The sequence below is a fragment of the Pan troglodytes genome, chromosome 4 (genome assembly GCF_028858775.2).
Source record: "Pan troglodytes isolate AG18354 chromosome 4, NHGRI_mPanTro3-v2.0_pri, whole genome shotgun sequence".
In the NCBI taxonomy this organism is placed as follows: Eukaryota; Metazoa; Chordata; class Mammalia; order Primates; family Hominidae; genus Pan; species Pan troglodytes.
In genome coordinates, this window is record NC_072402.2 from 6,115,645 (window position 1) to 6,130,797 (window position 15,153).

Consider the following 15,153-nt stretch of genomic DNA (forward strand, 5'->3'; position numbering starts at 1 on the left):
AAATCCATCTTAAAGCAAGTGCAGCTCTTCAACCACTGCTTTCCATACGGTGGTGCTGTGACCACTGTTAACGCTATGCATGCTCCTGAAGAGTAACCTTAACTCATTAGACTCTGGACTGACTCTTAGAGACCATCTAGAAACTTCAGCTAGTCTCATGAATGATGCCACTGCAGTTCAGGAAGGGTCCCAGATGTACTCATGGCAGAAATTTGACAGGCCCATGGCATGTGTTTCAAGTGGAAAGAACAGAATTTTTTAATCCACTGTAAAGATATTTCATACTAAATAGTATATTATTCTCTCTTAGGATACTAGTTCAGACTGAACATTTGTTATACAAATATTTGTAATTTAAAAAATATGTGCCACAAATTATAAGAGCATATTTTTTCCTATTCTGCTGTTTCTTGCCATTTAACTTACACAATTTCGTTATTAGGAAGAAGAAACTAGAAGCTAAGGTGAAGAAGCTGCAAGGTAAGTGGCACTATTGTTACCTGAAGTTTTCGGTCAGTACAAAAATCATTGGTAACTGTATGAGGAGGTACTTCTTGATCAAATAGTTGAATTGTTATGGTTTTTGATGGTACATCCATGGATGACTGCATCAAGGGGTCTATTAGAAAGAAGTGTGAATACTACTCTCCTCTCAGTTACCAAATGGTAACATAGAGATGGAATGTGGCAAATCTCCGAAATGTTACTGCACTCAAAGTAATCGCAGCCCATACTTTTGCTATAAAAAGCAGTAATTAATGAAAGAATTTAATTTGGAAAGTTGAATCTCATAGGGCTTTTTCTTTTTTTCTTAATGAAATAAGTAGCTGGTGGAAAGGGTGGCTACTTTTAGTACCAAGAAACATGTATTTAGATAGTTATAACACACATACAGAGATTTCGACGAAATTTTGTACATTAGGGATTGTCCAGTTTGTACCTGATCCTCACCCATGCCCCACCCTCTTGTTAGGGGTTCTAGCCTACAGTGAGTAGGTACGAGTGCAGAGGGACCATGCGAGAATCTAAGTCCTCACATTTCAGCTAATAACCTTTCAGGAACTGGTAGGAATTGAACTCAAGATCTTTTTATTTGCTTTTTCCTCCCTTCATTGTGTGGGTGGGACACAGACCTAATACCAAGTAGAGACAAAGGGGCTCTGCCAGATCCATCCTGCACACGATCTTCCTGTCATTCCAGCCAGGACTGCAGCGGGCATCTTACCTGCTGTGGGTTTCTGACCCATTATCTTGCTAGTGCTCTACTTCAGAGATGGTTTATGTTCATTTAGAGCGTGAAGTTAGAGTTTGAATTTAGTTACATCCGGGCACATAGAATAATAGTTGCGGAAAGTATTTCTAGTCACTAATTTTTCTTGATTGAACCAAATTTTTTGGACTGGAACTCTAAATATTTCGGTAACAATTTTTCCTCTGATTTGATTATTGCATGAATACTGACAATATGGCAGTAAGAATGATATTTTGTGTTCTAAGTATTGGTGTCTCTTGTAAGAATATGGAGATAAGTGTCTATTGTATTTAAACAAAATTTTTTTAATTTTTAAACTTTTTAAATTTTTTATTTATCATATTTTATTTTTTGAGACAGGGTCTCTCTCTGTCACTCAGGCTGGACAGGTGGTGCGATCTCGGCTCACTGCAACCCCTGCCTTCTGGATTTAAGAGTTTCTCCCACCTCAGCCTCCCGAGCATCTGGGACTACAGGCACGCACCACCAAACCTAGCTAATTTTTGTATTTTTTGGTACAGACGGGCTTTCACCATGTTGGCCAGACTGGTCTCGAACTCCTGACCTCAAGTGATCTGCCCGCCTCAGCTTCCTAAAGTGCTAGGATTAGAGGTGTGAGCCACTGCACCCAGCCACATTTTTTATTTAAAAAAGAATTTTTTTTTTTGAGAGGAAGTCTCGCTCTGTCGCCTAGACTGGAGTGCAGTGGCGTGATCTCGGCTCTCTACAACCTCTGTCTCCCAGGTTCTGCTTCAGCCTCCTGAGTAGCTGGGCCTATGTGTCATGTGCCACCACACCTGGCTAACTTTTTTATATTTTTAGTAGAGATGGGGTTTCACCATGTTGGCCAGGCTGGTCTTGAATTCCTAACCTCAGGTGATCCGCGTGCCTCGGCCTCCCAAAGTGCTGGGATTACAGGCGTGAGTCACCACGCCTGGCCCACTGCTTTTATTTTTTAGAGACAGGTCTCACTCTGTTGCCTAGGCTGGAGTGCAGTGGCAAAATCATAGCTCACGGTAACTCTGCCTTCAGGTGATCCTCCAGCCTCAGCCTCCAGAGTAGATGGGACTATAGGTGTGTGCTACCACACCTGCCTTTTAAATTTTTTGTAGAGATAGGGTTGCCTAGGCTGGTCTTGAACTCCTTGGCTTGAGTGATTCTCCTGCCTCAGTCTCCCAAAGTGCTGATACTACAGGTGTGAGCCACTGTGCCCAGCCAAGGAAATTATTTTTTTGAGACAGGGTCTCACTCCGTCACCTAGGCTGGAGTACAGTGGTGCAGTCATGGCTTACTGCAGCCTCAGCCTCCCAGACTCAGGTGATTATTCCACCTCCTGAGTAGCTGGGAACTACAGGTGTGCACCACGACACCCGACTAATTTCGACTAATTTTTTGTAGAGACAGAGTTCTACTATGTTGCCCAGGCTGGTCTTGAACTCCTGGGCTCAAGAAACCTGCTCATCCTCCCAAAGTGCTGGGATCACAGTCGTGAGCCACTGCAAGGAAACATCTTTAAAGAAATCTGAAGTGCCAGTGAGACTATATATACAAGTTTTAGAACAGACTTTCTGTGAAGCAAAATGCCGCCTTTATTTTTCGTGTATAAAAAGTAGTTTTTCTAGTAAAAAAAATTTATCGGTGTGACTTAATAAAGATTACTGAGAAAAAAAATATCCAAACTTGTTAGAGGAGTCAGGAGAGGATTGTTACTGAGGTGTTTCATGGAGTTTTAGTTAGTAATTGTATATGAGCATAGTTATGTAAAGTCAGTACTGGTCAGATTCTTAATAGTATGTCTGGACCATTTGAGGCTTCAGAAACAAAAATGAAAATGAAGGATTACCTAAAATAGATCTCTAATAAAGGTCCTAGGGATTACGTTTAGCTAACTTGTTGAAGAGAATTCCAGGGAAGAATAACCATATCTATAATAAGCATTGAGAAAATCGCCTCTCCCCTCCCTAATAAAGAGGCTATATTCTGAGATAAAATCACATTTCTAAAATTTCTAGGACTTTAAGGTTGCCAGTGATTGAAATGGGACGGCAACTCCCTTTTATGCCTTGAATTCTTCCTTAACTAGGGGTTGGGATTGCTGTGCCTGGTTTGGAAAGAATTCTTAAGGCCTGTGCTAGTTCTGTGGTTTAAATGACAGTTAAAGAAAAAAGTACATTGCATTCAGCCCTGACGATAAAATATTGAAGGAGCAATGGCTTTTTACAAAATTTATTTCAAAGTTTTAAGAAATGAGAAAAACTTGTAATAGATAAGATTTTGAGTATTTCATTAACCACAGTAGTAAAGTTAGTAAATTATTTTTCTCTCCCTATTGCTTCATTGGACTTAAAGAGGCTGCTGTCAAGCAAACTCAGGACTTCAAGCAACTGAGAAATGAAAAGAAAATACTTGAAAAGGAATTTAAGAAGACACAGGTACTAGATAAAAGCAGCATACACACACCTTAAATACGTGGCTCCAGGGTCTCTGTAGTGTCTCTGTGTTGTAACTCACGTAGGAGTCAACATGAGGCCCCCTGGCGAAAACAGTCCCAGCTGCCTGTTAAGTTGCACCTGTTTTACATTTGGTCTAGAATGGCTGCACTTCTTATTCAGCATAAACACTATTAATATTTTGTTTTCACAGGAAAGGCTTGACGAATTTTCTAAACAGAAAAATGAAAAGGGTGAGTATTCAGTTAATGCTTACATAAATTTATTTTTGATATGTAGTATTTTATTAACCGTTTTTTCCCCATGCTTTTAGAGTTGAGACATATTGGAACACAAATTTCAAGTGATTCATATGGAAGCATAGATAAAAGTGAGTATATTGCAACTTTTGTTTTAAGGTTGTGTATTGCTCTTAGTGGGTTGTGAGACTGTGTTTTGCTCCTACATATAATTGTGAAAGTGCCAGGGCTTAGTAGATGTTTCGTTTTAGTAGAAGTCATATATTATTGTGTCTTCATTAGATCCAAATATAATCAGCTTATTGTCTTATAAAATAATACAGTGAATGAAAGAGTCAAAAATCAATATTGTTTGGGATAGGAAAACTAGTTGGAGATATAACGTCTGCTTTTTTCAATTAATGAATACAGATTTTTTTCTCTGGATTATAATTTATCAAATTAATTTATTAAATTTCCTAGGTACCAAGAATATAAGAAAATGTTAAAGTCAGGCAGGAAAACTGTAGAGTAGTTAAAGCCTTATAGTATATTATATAGTAAAGCCCTATATAGTATAGACAGAAAAGTTTAGGGAAGGCCCACAATTGCAAAGAAAAGTGGTGGTCACGGAACAAGGGAATGTCATACAAATGTGGACACACACTGCGTTACTGAGCGCCACATCTCATAGGTGAGAAGCATAACTCTAGAAGGTGAGAAATGAGAATTTTCACTTTCATCCTTCCATTTGTTGTGTGACTCTGCCATTTACTTTCCTTTTTTTGTATTTTCATTTTCCTTTTAAAAATGGAAATATGAATTTGAATTTCTGCTCTATCTCACAGGTTTTTTGTGGGGATGCATTTAAAATGTTTAATTAGTAAATAATGGTATTTCATCTCACTAATGTGTTATTTTTTTCTCCAAGTGGAAATGATTAAAAACATTTAAATTGTGTGCAGGTATATGGTGTCTCTTTTAGAAGTCACCTTTACCTTTTTTTCTGTAATTTTTTTTTTAAATTCAGAGTACAAGTTTATGTTTTCCTTGGTGTAAGGCTTTAACAGTTCCCACCTTTCAGCTGCCTGGGCATTGATTGCTCACCTACCACTATGACTAGATATGATTCCATGTGCTTTTGACTAGATTCTTTGTCTCTTGTGTATGTAAAGTGAGACTTTAAGTAATAGTTATTGCTGAGAGAAATAGAAGACGTGACAACGTTTGCTTTCCCATTCAGTAGTCAGCGGTTGAATGGAATTATCTTCGTTTTTGGACTGACAGATTTGTTTTACAATTCAGCTATTCCCAAGCCTTACTATTCAAAGCAGAACCCTTCTGTCCTCTTTCTGTAGTTGCTCTCTCTCCCTACATTCTGTTGTATTTTTTTCAAATAACTTATTACTATCTCAAGTAAAATTGTTTTATGTTTTGTTTTTATCTACCCTCTTAATCAGGGCAGGGATATGTCTGTCGTATATTTTACTTTTCCCAAATACATAAAGTTTTTGGGAATCTGCTGGTTATTTAGCTGTGGACCTTGATGGGTTTATCCTTACTTAAGTGTATTGTTAACACTAATACTTGACTTATGGAAAAGATTTGCAAAGTAAGCACCAGAGTATTAGGTTGACTTCACTTTACAAAAAAAGGCCATCTGAGTGCCACTTTGCCTTTCTTTTCTTTAAAATTCCAACAAAAATTTTCGACCAGGAAAAAAAAAAAAAAAAAAAACAGCAGCAACTCCTGGATAGTTACAAAGATTACCATCAGTAGAAGAAATGAGGAAGATGCACAGCAGATAGTATCAATTGGTGATGAAACCCGCAATTGCAGAGAAAATAGCAGCTCTCACAAAGTAAGTTTTCATTGCAGAAGCTTCGAGTTTCCCCAAATCAGAGATGGCAGGGAGTGGGAGAAGGAGCAGGACATTAGCATTTTGCCAGGTAATTGATTAAAGGGTGAAAGGAATGCCACCCTTCTGGTTTCAAAAACTGTTTCTGGCCTTTGCTCATAAACTGTGGCCCCAGTTTCATTTTCTAAAGTTTTAGCTATGACAATGGAGCTCCTCAGAGTGGGCGTGGATATCAGAAAATTGGGTAATTATGGCCACTTTAAGGGCTAGCCCCTCCTGTTCCAGAAAACAAGATGTTTATATACTCCATGTAAACCCTCACAACTGCATCCACTTTCCACTGCTTCCCCTGCAAGGCAGGGTCCCACAGATTTATGAAATGAGAATCTACATTTACTGCTAAAGGAATAGCGCTAAAAATGTAGGCTGAAGAAATATACTTTGTCTGCCAAAGATGTTCTGCCTAAACTCTCATCTAAAACTTAGAGAAAAAGCAGTGAGAAAAAAGAGAAAAGCAACAGACGCAAGAAGACTGAGAGAAACAGTCTTTAATTATGAATGAGAAGGAAATGCTGAAAACTGATTGCATTTCCTTTAGAGAAAGTCTAAGAACATGTCCATAGGCTGCTGCTATGAAATTGAACCAGATAGGGATCTTGAAAATTAAAAATCCAATTGCATAAATAAAATAAACCCAGTAGAAAGGTGGAAATACTGGATGAACAAATAAAAGATCAATTAAGTTGATCCTAGAGACTGAATCCTAGGCGGTTGAGAGCATCATACAAAGGGACAAACAAATTAAAGATATTAGAGAAAATAACAAGATTTGGAGGATAGAGCCAGATGTCTCAATATGCATCTCCTAGGACTTCTCAGAGGGGAGAACAGAAACAGAAGGAGAGAAGGTGATCAAGACATGACAGAAGGGAACTTTCCTGAGCAGAGAACACATGGAATATTCATATTCATGGGGGCCACCAAGTGTTGAGCGTGATTTTTGTGTACAGTCTCCATCTCTGACACCTTCGTAGGAAATATACCTAAAATCAAATGAAACAGACTGAATATTAGAGGGATGGATAAAAATATTCCAAGCAATGCTGACATTAAAGCAGTCATGTAAGGTAAAAAATAATAAAAGCTTAGAAATGAATTTACATGATTGAAATGTTGATTAAAAGTATAGTTTGCCAAGAAGATACTGCTAGTATGTACCTAAGAGTGTGAAACGATGTCAAGCAATACTCTTGGAAATCTAGGGGGACTGGCCAAATCCATTTTCGTTGTGAGAGACTTCACAATGTTTTTTAGAAAGAGCAAAAGCAGACAAGGGATGGAATTGGAATCACAGTTCCAAATGGATAATTTATATACAACTGTTTGTAAACCACACACCTGGAGTTTGTTAAAATACTTTTCAAACGTATAAAAGTTGACTAGTAAGTGAACAATAAAAAATACCTGCAATTTAATATGAGCTTTTAATAAAAATCCCCCTCCCTCTGCAAAAACAAAACCTGCAAAACTTACCTAATAACTAAACTCACATAAGACACACAAAAAACCTCTCTTTGGTAACAGAGAAAATAAGAACTGAAATACTGAACTGTTTTGAAAGTAAACAGTAGGGCAATATTTATTAAAATCTTTAAGATATAGCCAATTCCTTAACTATTCAAAGGAATATGTTAAGGCCTTACGTGATACATTGTCACTTTAGAAATAAATACGGAGAATGAAGTGTTTAACTGAAAGAAAAAATTGATGAAAATGCAAACTTAAGTTAATGAAATAGGAAACAAAGCAATTGATTTAGGACAATTAAATCTGATAGCTGGTTCTTTGTAATGCTAGTGAAACCAACAACTCTTTGGTAAACTTTGATTAAACAAACAAACAAAAGAAGGAAAAACAGCACCAGGATTGAGAAACAGGTAAAACTACAGTCAAGAAATTTCATAATTCACAAGTTCATATTCAGATGTGAAAATGTAAGTAGAATGGTCCATTTTCAAGGAAAACATGCTCAAATTGACTCAGAACAATTGCTACAAACCTGAACAAAAAATAGGAAGAAATTTTTAACAATAGTTAAAGATCTAACACCATAATAAATCCGGATAATTTATAGGTGAGCTTTGTAAACGTTCAGTGAAAAACTAGTGTCTCTGTTATTAATTTTTTTGTTTCAGAACTTAGAAAATAAGGAATGTTTCCATTTTATTCTCTTAGGCTAGCATAATGCTGTACCAAAATCAAATAGCATGCACACATGTTCTCAAGATTCAGGACTCTTGTGTTGTTAATATAGCTGCAAAAATACCAAATAAAATTTTAAGAAATTAAATCCACAAATTTAGAGTACAGACAAATTATGCTTGAAGATTTATCTTAGGAATACTACAGCTGGGTCAGAGAATGTTGTGATCATCTCAATTCAGCACTTAGTCCCAATTTCAAAAAATTGATGAGGTAATGAAAAAAAAATTTTAACTTGAGAAAGGTGAAACATTCAAAGTATAGTTATTACTGTCAAAACAAGGCAAGCATGCTTTTTGTTTGTTCCTTTTTTTTTTTTTTTTTTTTGTACTGGAGGCCTGAACCAGTGCAACAGAATAAATGCAGAAGAGTAGGATCTGTGAATACTAATAAAGAAAAGTTGAAATTGTTATTATTTCAGATGATACTACTAATGTAGAGAATTTAAAAGACTCAGCTAGAGTTGGAATTAGAAGTAATAGAGCTTGGTAAAGTGCTGGCATATACAATGAACATACACATTGTACCGTTATTAACCTGTTAGAAAAGGAATGGAATAAGAACAACCCATTCTCAAGTGGCACCTGAACCAGCAGATGTCTAAGAAAAGACCTGAAAGCAGTATGCAGTGTTTCTGAGGAAAACTGAAACATTCCTTAAAAGCGTTAAGGAAGACCTGAGTACATAAACATGTTCCTGGATGAGAAGATTCAAAGCATAAAGATGTAAAATTTCCCCAAATGTATTTATAAATATACAGAAATATTCAAAGTCCCATAGAGGTTTTCTATGGAAGAGGACAAGCAGATGGTTTATAGGGAAAAGTGTATGTTCAGAATAATACAATTTTTCAACAGGAGAAAACTGAATAAGGATTACGCTCTAACAGATATTCAGTAACCTACCCTGATTCAAGAAGTGTGGTATGGATACAGAAAATGACAAAGCAATGAAGTAGAAAATAAATTTCATAAATAAATATGTAAGTCCTTAAATATTCATACATGCCTTAGAGTTTGATAAAGGCAGAATTTTAAAGGATCAGGGAAAGTTGTGCAATTCACTTGAAGGAGGTGTTGTCTTCACAACTAAGTGTGAAGTTAACGCTGAAGATGTTTTTCTGCTTTGTTGGGAATAGAGTGCTTTTATTTATTTATTTTTTGGGTCAGATTAGCAGTAATGAATGCTCAGTTACAAAGGCATAGCTCTGGATGATAGCCTCCATAAGAATGGAAAAGTAACTTTTTTTCTTTTTTTTTAAGGTTCCTTGTTTGCTGCTTTGGGTATACGTAATAAGCAGGGATCCTGGTCAGGTCATTTAAGCAAAGGGGATTACAGTATTTGGAAGCAGGCTTTTGGGTAGGTTATATCACAATGTAGATAAGCTACTCGATCACAGAATTTTGGAACTGAAAAATGGATATGGCTCACACACAGTGGCAATCAGAAGGTTGTTTTGGCTCAGGAGAGCTGGCAGTGTCCAGCCTTTCACACTTAACCTGTGAACTGTCCTCCACAGTTGTCCTGCCCCTTTCTGTGGACTTCATTTTTTGAAGTGATGCAGTCTGCCAGCTTAAGTAGAGCTAATCTCTTACAAAATCTGTGATTCCCTGAGACATTTGGGTTTTTAAAGTTTGGTCTTTTAAGCTTCTCTTGAACTGGAGTAAAGATTTCACTAATATCAGTAAATGCTTAAGGTTAATTAAAAAACTTAAGTTCAAGGAAACTCTAATAAAACTTTTTAGGTGGCCTGAAAGTTGTATACATATACTTAAGCTACTTTTAGTTGAATTTTAATTCGTGTGGGTTGTCTTTTTATGCACATTTCACCACAAGCTATTCATAGTTATATTTTCATAAATACTTTTTGCTTTAGAAGGTTTTGAAATTTGTATTAATGTAGAAAAGCTTTAAAACCATAGTATAATATTCTCAATGTTACATTTATTTCATTAGGGCTGTCTTAGTTACAGCATCCCTTGGCCTTTCAATTTGAATTACTGGTTCTTAACTATTTTAGGAATTTACATCTCTTTGAAAATGTGTAAAAATTCCAAAGGTTTTACTTTCCTTATAAAAGTATGTGCTTCTCTGTCTGCTCGTGTGTGTGATGATCGGTTCCTATCCATATGTTCATACGCACACATTCCCGTACCGTCTCCCCTCAAGTCCATTGATGGATTACCTGTAATCCCTGAACTCCCCAGGTTAATTACAGCATGGTTAAGTCTAGTGACTTTTCTGATAACCTCTTATAACTTAGGGATGCTTCTCTACTCCTTGTAAAATACATAGAGCCCAGATCCCTTATCAGTTATTAACTGTGCTTCCTTCCCCCATCTCAAAGCACTCTCTGGTGAAAATATGTGGGCCAAAGATTCATTTGTCCCATGCATACATAAAGAGGTAATAAAAGCCTTTCACAGCAAGTACACATGGTCTTTTGAATCCCCTGCCTCTGCCACCAATTTTTTTTTTAAAAAGCAAACAAATGTACCTTCAGCCTTCAATTTTTAGCTTAAGTATTGCAGACCTTTTTATCAGTAACTGACTGTATTGTGCACAATGGTTGAGTTTGGGGAAGATGTATATGTAATTTTCTAAGTCCCTAATAAACCCTGATTTCACAGAAGTATGTTCTGGCCTTGTGTACGGTGAGCCAAATGACATGACTTTAATGCTTTGCTCTGTTTCACAGGAAAAGTGAAACTGCTTCTGAAGGAACTCTGGCTCTGTGTAAACACAACACACAGACTACCTGGTGAAGGCAGCAGGTGTGTCCCAGGTGAGAGAGAAGCTTACAGAAACCGATTTCATATGTGAAAGTACAGAGCTTAACCATAGGCATAGCAGCCGTTACTTTTTAATAGCTCCTGATTCAAACATTGAAAGAATGAAGTAAACTAGAATGGGTACTTTTAATTATACAAAACTCGTTTCCCTTCAGTGTGAATGTTAATCCCAGTAAATACATTTAGCTTTCATCAGAGAACCTTCAAAAAAAAAACGAGAAGGTCAAGTAGCAGAGGCATATCTGGCAGGTGGAGAGGGGATACTTGAAGGATGCAGTTTCTTCTGAATCATTTCATGAATTTGATCAATCTGTGAGCACTTTAGCTTCGTTTATTTTTAGTGTAATTTATCAGTTCCTTTGGTTGAACATCTTGACTCAGAGTATCATGGGGGCATTCTAGCACATTCACAGTTATAGTCGATTTAGCTGTCCTGAGTAGAAGGGGAGCAGATAGCTGTCTTGTATAAGATTAAAGTGCTTCTTATTTAGCTTTTTGTCACTTTACTAATTTCTTTTGATTAGCTGCTGTAAATTCACAGGTCATTGAGGTTCTAAATCTATGGAAACCTCCACCTTATTTTCCTCTCAGGCTTCTAAAGACAGTTGGAAAAAATGTTAAGGGACAAGTTACTGATTCTTACTTATGGTGGACTCAGAACTTGTCGAGTATACGGAGGCATATTTGATGGGGTTTCTTTAAGTAGATGTTTCCCTCAGTTCACCTGCCAGGTACCCATTGGTATTAACCACATGGTGCCCGCAACTCTTAAATTAGTCACCTCAGTTCATAATTTATCAATTCATCTGTTTAGGCAGAAGCAACCAAGGGATGCTTTTTGGCCTTTTATATCAATCAGCATTCTATTTTAAGCATTTGATTTTATGTTGTCAAGCTGTTATTAAAAGAGCTGTTCTTCATTTCATAATCTAATGTTTGTATTTAAAAATATGCTTTTGAGGGGTAAATATATTACGTTAATTTTTCCAAAGTAGAAGGGAAAACATGGTATCTTTGGAATCTTATTATACCATAAGACATATTCTTTTGTTTTAACTTTTTATTTTCATATGAGGATGGTTACAAAAATAGTTCAGAGAATCCCCATGGATCCCTTAGCAGATTGCAGGATTTTTAACATTTTCAGTTACCAATGGTCAAAACCAGGACATTTGGTACAGCCCTATTAACTAAACTGTGAATTCCGCAGTTTTCCCCAGGTATCCTCCTTTCTTTCCAGGATGCAGTACAGGAACCCACGTTGCCTTTAGTAGTCATCTTGCTTTCACCTCCTCCAGTCCAAAAGTTCCTGTTTTTTTTTTATCTCTCATGTCTTTTACACTTTGGGAGAATATTATTTTGTAGAATAATTTTGTAGAAAGCCCATTGTTTTGGCTTATCTGATGTTTTCTCATGTCAGATTGAGGTTGTATATTTGTGGCAAGAACATCACAGTGGTGATGTTTCTCTTTGCTCAGGGAGTTGTTCTAGGGATAGGTGATGTGGATATGTATTATCACTGGGCTCTAACCTTGAGCACTTGGGTAATGTGGTATCTGCAAGTTTTTATGTTGTAAAGTTACTCTTTTTCTCCTAATGAATCAACTTGAGAAAGATTCTTTAACATTGTGCAAATATTCTGTTTCTTTCCAGTTGTCACCTGCTGATTTTGGCCTACAGCAGTGGATCTTGCCTGCTATAATTACTGCTTTAGTGTTTGCCAAATAGTGATTTTTTATTTGTCTCATTCCATCTGCATTCATTAATTGGAATTCTTACGTAAGGAAGAGCTGTTCCTTATCTACCATTTATTACTTGTTTACATCAGTGTAGTCTCATAGATATTTATTTTATTCGTAAATAATAATTCATTGCTATCCTTTTAGCTTTGGTGGGAGCTTGTTCAGATTGGCTCTGGGTCCTTCATAAATACTCCATTTTTTTTTGAGTTGTTTACTTCTGGTACCGCAAGATGTTTCCATCTCTGCTTGGATTTTCCCTTCCCAGCCCTATGAGCAACCGCTTATCCAAGGAGCCCTGGATCCTCTATAAAACTTATTTTTAAAGCTGGCAAATATAATAAATGGTTATGGAATCAAATGTTTTTGTTAATAATTAGTACCACTGAAGTTCACCAAAATCAAGACCAGGATTAGGTTTTTATAGGAACTTTTCTGTTGCATTATCATACTGAATATTCATAGACCTCGTCAGATCTTTCAGTTAGAGAGCATTGTACAGATTTGGCCGTGGGTAGGCTTGATATTAGTTGATTTCAAATCACTTTTTGGACAGAAAATAGTGTTCTGTATCAACCTATAGGCACAAAGTTGTTTCTCTGCCAGATTCTGCTGTTTGTATGGGAGGATTCATCCAGAGACCGAGAGAGCCAGCAAGGCCCGTTTTCATGGCTGTGGATGCCTTTGCAGCTGTGTCATCCATCCACCCACCGGTCCGTCTCACCTGTCTGTCTCACTTTTCTTACTGCAAGGCTAGCATACTTGTATGAAATGTATTGATTTTCTAGGATAATGTTTAGAAAGCAATTGGTTGCCTTTTAAAAAATGTTTCTGCTTACTTGGACTTAATATTTCTAGCATTTTGAACTGTTGTAATAAGGTTTCTTTCTTTTTTTTTTTAAGTTTTCTTGATATTGTAAATACCTGATACCTACTTTTGTTCCCCCACACAGAAAAACCTGCCAAAGCAATCACCAGCTCCAGAGTGCCTGGGGAAGATGGTACGCTACCTCCAACACAGGGCAGCCCTCTCAGGACCTCAAATGTGCAGACGTGCCTCACAAAACTGTCCATGGAGATAAAGGAGGACTTTTTATGTCAAAATGTGGAAAAACAGAGCTCCAGTGGAACAAATTGTAGTTCTGACCATGTTTTTAATGAGAATGGAAATCTTGAGGTTTTAGTACAAAGTCATCATGACGGTGGTAGCACTGAATTTGTTGATCATGATCATTTTTTTGATGAAGATCTTCAAGCTGCAATTGACTTCTTCAAACTTCCCCCTCCTCTTCTGTCACCAGTGCCCTCGCCCCCTCCGATGTCATCACCTCACCCGGGTTCCTTACCTTCTTCATTTGCACCTGTGAGTTTTGCTCTCTGAATTTGAATTACCAAGTGGGTACATTGTCTATCCTAATATGTCCTTGATGCTCAAAGGATATTAGTGATATTCTTGCACAGATTATTCATTTTAGCCAATTTTGTTAGGGGGTAACATGAGGTTTTTAAAAAGCATGCCACTACCCTTTGGATCAACATATATAATATGTACTTTTTCACTTTGTATTAGGGTTGCATTTTTGTTAGTCTTTATCCACAGCCAAATTACAAGTTTTCTATAGGAAGGCTGTGTCTTAATTGTTTTTATCTCTTGATATGGAATGACTGAATTAAACACATATTTGTATACATGGAGTTATATAGTGACAGGAAAATCCATGTATATAGCATCCATGCCCCTTAACCTGGTGTAGCCGAGTTCTCTACCTTTATTTGATGAATTCATCATCTTGTGTGTTTGCTGAATGGTTTACAGTAGTTTCTTAGGAAGTTAGTCTTTATGAAGCAGATGTATATATTTTTGGCTTAAGGAACAGATATATGTTTTGCTCCTGGAATCAGTTTCTTTCTTTATGAAAACACCACGTGTGCCTGTTATGTTCCAGGGACCAGGCTAGACACTGGGTGTGCAGAGGTGACGAAAGATGCCATTGCCTCTCAGTGGGCTTCATTGTGTGGAGGTGGGAGCAGTAAAGGAGCAAACAGATTCATTGCTGTGTAGAGCCCTGTAGTGGTGGAAAACACGCTGCTTGGGAGCATAAGGAAAAGCAGCTCAGTCCTGAATGGAGGCCAGGGCAGGTTGCGGGGCAGGCAGGATTCTTCTGAAGATTGGATCCCCACACTGAGTTTTAAGGTGTGAGTGGGGTTGCTTCAGGTGGAGGAGCTGTTCTCACAAGAATGTAGAAGCAAGGGTGAGCTCTGTGTGTGGTAGATTCATGCAGGTGACACTGGGAAAGGTCATGTGCATCCTCCCAAGGAGTTCCTACTTTATCCTGAAGGGGGAAATCTTTGATGAATCCAAAGACATAGACTGAAAGATAGATTTTTATTTGAAAGTTTCATTTCAATATGAATGAGTAGGGAGTGGGGGGATAGTCAGAAAATAGACAAGACCACAGGCAGGGTAGCGGCTTAATAAGCAGCTCGCTTAAAATATTTTTTCTTTTTTTTTGAGACAGAGTCTCACTCTGTTGCCCAGACTGGAGCACAGTGGCGCGATCTCGGCTCACTGCAAGCTCCGC

At 37.4% G+C, this 15,153-nt stretch overlaps 1 protein-coding gene across 5 annotated transcripts in view; it reads left to right on the top strand.

Annotated features, from left to right (window-relative positions):
* ICE1 (interactor of little elongation complex ELL subunit 1) overlaps positions 1-15,153 on the top strand; it is a 67,686-nt gene that overhangs the window by 21,219 nt on the left and 31,314 nt on the right. For 4 of the 5 annotated variants that reach the window (XR_010157136.1, XM_016952925.4, XM_016952924.3 and 1 more), the window contains exons 7-12: positions 443-480; positions 3,602-3,684; positions 3,896-3,935; positions 4,016-4,072; positions 10,739-10,825; positions 13,525-13,934. Coding sequence is in view for 4 of the 5 variants with exons in the window: in XM_016952925.4 (XP_016808414.3) it covers positions 443-480; positions 3,602-3,684; positions 3,896-3,935; positions 4,016-4,072; positions 10,739-10,825; positions 13,525-13,934 (715 nt within the window). In the remaining variant the exon portion in view is untranslated. Of the gene's footprint in view, positions 1-442; positions 481-3,601; positions 3,685-3,895; positions 3,936-4,015; positions 4,073-9,302; positions 9,400-10,738; positions 10,826-13,524; positions 13,935-15,153 lie in introns of those variants that run through there. The other variant, XM_063811073.1, reaches the window with a different exon arrangement.